The sequence below is a fragment of the Salvia splendens genome, chromosome 17 (genome assembly GCF_004379255.2).
Source record: "Salvia splendens isolate huo1 chromosome 17, SspV2, whole genome shotgun sequence".
In the NCBI taxonomy this organism is placed as follows: domain Eukaryota; kingdom Viridiplantae; phylum Streptophyta; class Magnoliopsida; order Lamiales; family Lamiaceae; genus Salvia; species Salvia splendens.
Window position 1 is genome coordinate 20313359 of NC_056048.1, and position 4901 is coordinate 20318259.

Sequence of the window (4901 nt, forward strand, 5' to 3'; positions counted from 1 at the left end):
GATATACTGTTGGGTCACGTAATTTGTGTGTCGTGTGTCATACGTACAGTGTGTGTTGCGTGTATTGATAGAAATCCATAGAGTTGGACTTTTTTTATCAGATTGAATATGTCCTCTATCAAACTGACAAAAATTTAGAGCCAAATATATTGCTATGTTGGTCATCTTTTTAGTTTTGATCCAGATATATTGTTGTGTCAGTTAAATTTAGCCCACAATCCACGATCTGCTCTGCTACCATGATAGAAATTCATATAGTTCATCCTAAAATGGGTTGGCCTATATAATTTATAATGTTTTCAGTTCTCTCTTTACGCACAATGATGTGTGATAATTTCATATTTATTCTTTTCTCATTTGCCAACATGTATGCTACCGAACGGAGCCTTATAGAATCCAATTTCCATATAATCAAATTCAAAAGAAGAAATTGGTTGCAGAAAATCAATGACGCACACAAGAAGAATGCAGAAGCCATGCACTGCATTTCAATGGCTACACATGAATTTGATCGTAGATGAAATGTAATTATTCAATTTTATTCAACTTAGGGTCACACACGAAATGCAGAATGATGATGACAATGATTGATCAATCAAACTTATTAATTGTCTCTCTTATCATCAAGAAGCTCCTCAAGAAGCTTATCGTCGTAGTACTCGAACTCGAACACCTGGCGCCCCTGCTGCGAGGCGCCCGAGGGCGCAGCGAAGTGGGACGAGGTGCTTGGCAGGTTGTACTCCTCGAGGAAGTTGAGGATCGCATAATGGCCCCTCATCTCGTACGCCGCCCTGTCGTAAGCCCTAGCCGCCTGCTCGGCCGTGTCAAACGTCCCCAGCCACACCCTCGCGCCCTGCCTCGAGGTGTCCCGTATCTCGGCCGCGTACTTCCCCCACTGCCGCTTCCTCACGCCCCTGTACTTCACCTCCCCGCCGCTGCTCTTGCTTCTACTCTCATCCATGCTTGTTTTCAATGTTTTTTTTTGTTGGAGTTATGTGGCATTTATATAGTTTCCGTGGAACATTCTATTCAAGCCTAATGGCTGACGTGGAATTTCTTATTCTTCCTATTCCCTGTCCCACTAATTATATAAAACTCTATGCAAAAATTGAACAATAACTTAGATACTTGAAACAATATTATGATTAGTTTATGATGCAGGCCTCTTGCGACGAAGATTAAGATTTGCAATTAGAGTTTATTTTCTCTACTTTGGATTTAATTTCAGTTATATGGATTGAATTTATTGAGTTTGGATATAATTCTATTTCGTAGTAGATTTATCTTTTCATACCAATTAGTAATAAAATCTATGTTGCCTACTAGTCTAGTTTGAAAGGCAGCTTTCTGGACGGTTAATAAACAAGATTTAGAAATTTGAATTTCTGTATCAATTGGTTTAATTTCTCTCAATGTGTTCGGTCATTCTTGAGAGCGATTTTATATATCAGTTTTGTTAATGATTATTATACTGACTGATTTAGATTATTTTTAGGAGACCAAGTCTCTATGATTAATTTAGGATACATCGATCTCTAATCAATTGAAAAGTATAGTAACTATAAGCTTAACCTTGTATTGTATAAATTTTTTTTTGATAATTTATATAGTATTATTCCATTATTGTTTTGTGACTACATTTGTGTGGGCATTTAGTTTTATGGAACGAAATAGAAATGTATTTTATGATTGGATGGGTGGGTTGGTCTTGGGAAGAAGAATGGCTCTAGATTTGCCATGTCAGATTATCAGTTGAAGCAAAAGTGGTTCCCACGTGGGAAATGTCTGATGTTGACCAAATTTTTGACATGCTCTGAATCTGGGCTGGTCAATGTGATGGCTGTGGAATTTCTTTACTTTCTATTATGTTGATGTGAATCAACTGAAGGCCTCAAAAAATTATAATCGTATGATTCCTATTCGTTTCTTACTTGTTAGAATTGGCTAAATTAGTATGTAACGTGAAAATTAAATGTTGAAATAAAATTTCGAGTATAGAAGAATTGAATTGTTAGTGTTTGGTCTTGTTGAAAATTCAAACAGTCATAGCTAGGTTTTCATAAACGTGAGGAATTTTCTAACAGTGGTCAAGATAGGATAGTGAAGTCAGTTTGCTGACGTCCCGTATGACGTAATGTAGATAGAGACTAATCTTTCCTTTGTAAGAGCATCCGCAGCGGTAAGCAGGACGCTGTCCGTCCGTCCGTGCCAGCGGCACGGCACCGCTGTCCGTCGCTACGCTCTTGCAGCTGGCGTGGCGCTGCTCGATGCATTGAGCACGTCCGTGTCAGCGAGCAGCTGACGTGGCGCGTTCTGATTGGCCAACGACATTTCCGTCGAAAATTCAATTTTTTTTAAAAAAAAATTGAAAATAATACCAAAAATTAAAAAATATACTCCCTCCGTCCCATTAAATATGCAACATTTGCTTTTCGGCACGAGATTTTATGTAGTATTGTTTTGTGAGTTAATGAAGAGAGAGTAAAGTAAGAGAGAAGAAAAAGTAGAGAGAATATTGTTTCTATTTTTAGAAACGTTTCATTTTTAATGGGACAGACCAAAAAGGAAAACGTTTCATTTGTAATGGGACAGAGGGAGTATATATTTTCAGAATCTCAAAAATCTGACCATTTTTTTACTGTTTTTCTGGATTTTTTTTTATTTTTTTAATTTTTATTATCCTCAAAATCATCTATAAATACACACATTCATCATCCATTTTTCACATCAAATCATCTTTCATTCATCTCTCATTATATTTTTTTCATACAACTTATATCTACATCTTCCTCTCTCACTCAAACCCTCAAATGGATTTCACCCATCTCATTGCGGAAGCGAAGCGCGAAGAACAAGAATACTATGAACAACATCGTGCCACCTATGAAGCCTATGTCGCAGCGAATACCCCCACCCCTCCTCCTCAACCAACTAGATCAACTCGTCGATACATCCATCGTGACAGGGAGGGAGCCAATGAAAGGCTCGTTGACGACTATTTTTCCGACCAGCCGCGGTTTCCGAAAGATTACTTTCGGTGTCGTTTTCGCATGTCAAAACGCTTGTTTATGCTTATTGTCAACACATTGTCCACCCGTGTTGAATACTTTCAAACAAGTACAGACGCAGCCGGTCGGCAAAGTCTCTCGGCGTTGCAGAAGTGTACATGTGCCATCCGACAACTTACTACTGGGCAAACGGCTGACCTCTTTGACGAGTATTTGCATGTCGGTGAGTCCACTAGAATCCTTTGCCTTAAAAAGTTTTGCGAGGGCATTCGTTCAGCTTTCGGGGATGAATTCCATCGGGCACCGATCACCGATGATTGCCAACAGTTGCTTCGTCTTCACGAAACAGTCCATTGTTTTCCCGGTATGCTCGGCAGCATTGACTGCATGCATTGGAGGTGGAAGAATTGCCCGACTGCTTGGAGGGGGCAAAACTTAAACGGCCACAAAGGCGGCGGCCCAACACTTATCCTTGAAGCGGTCGCCGACTACCGCCTATGGATTTGGCATGCATATTTCGGTGTTGCCGGATCTAACAACGACTTGAACGTGCTCTATTCTTCACCACTCTTCAATGATGTGTTGAATGGTGTAGCACCGGCGACCGACTACACCGTCAACGGAAATACATACCACATGGGTTACTATCTCGTCGATGGTATCTACCCAATGTGGTCGACTTTCGTGAAGACGCTCAGCAACACGCAAGACCTGAGACGGGTTCTTTTTGCGCAGCGTCCAGAGTCCACTTGTAAAGACGTCGAAAGAGCTTTTGGGGTCCTTCAAGCCCGATTCAACATTGTGAAGGCCCCGTCTCGGCTGTGGTACGTGAAAAATATCACCGACATCATGTACACGTGTATTATCTTAAACAACATGATTATAACCGACGAAGGACCGAGGGCGGCTAGCTTTACGACGAGGATGAAGCTGGAAGCTCAACCGCGAGGTCTCCCCCACGCCGAGGTGTGCATACGACGGTGGGTGAGAGGATTGAAACATGGCACACAATGCGCGATACTCGAACCCACGTTGAGCTACAAGAAGACCTAATCAAACACATTTGGGCGAAATTCGGCCACGAGTAGTGGGTTTTTTTAATTTTATGAATTTAATTATGTAATTTTTAATTTTTAGGATTTAAATTATGTAATTTTTAATTTTTAGGATTTAAATTATGTAATTTTTAATTTTTAAGACTTTAATTATGACAATTTTAATTTTTAGGATTTTAATTATGTAATTTTTAATTTTTTTGTAATTTGTAATATTATTCCGGTTATTTTTAATGTATTTTAATATTGTGGAAATGTTTTTATTTAAATTGAATAATAGAATGGTGAAACTCTCGAGCTTGTCCTTGCGGAAGAACACTGATGTGGGTGTTGTGTTCTTACCTAAGAGCAGGGAGTAAAAGTAGATTCGGACCCACATCCGTGCTCGTTGGCAAGAGCGCGGATGTGGATGCTCTAAGCCTTTAAACATTAAATTTAATGCTAGGTTTTGAGGTATATATTCATAATTAAACAAAATTACTTTCCGTAATAATTAATTAATAAAATAATTTCGGATCGACAATCGAAGGGTTTTTTCAGATCCCATGATATAGTAATATGGATTTTATTCCTGTGACGTCATCGTTTCAAAACTAGTTACATCATGTTCTAATATAAACAGAATATGCAGCCTATGGAGTAAAATATTGGGATAGGATCCTCTACAGCGTGGAGGAAACACAGCATCATGTTGTGCAAATAAAACGACGCCACTTTTACTCTTTCTTGCTGTTTTTTTATTCCTTCTTACATTTCCTACTAATATTGATTCTTAATAACTATAATTAGTCAAATACGCTGCGTTCTTTTTTTTTAAGTGTTTCTTTTCTTCCTATTT

The 4901-nt window shown here is 38.9% G+C and overlaps 1 protein-coding gene across 1 annotated transcript; it reads right to left on the reverse strand.

Annotated features, from left to right (window-relative positions):
* Positions 1-514: 514 nt before the first annotated feature.
* Positions 515-985, reverse strand: LOC121774072 (ethylene-responsive transcription factor 14-like). The gene has a single exon (XM_042170988.1). The coding sequence runs from the start codon at positions 959-961 to the stop codon at positions 605-607; it is 357 nt and encodes a 118-aa protein (XP_042026922.1). The 5' UTR covers positions 962-985; the 3' UTR covers positions 515-604.
* Positions 986-4901: the final 3916 nt, after the last annotated feature.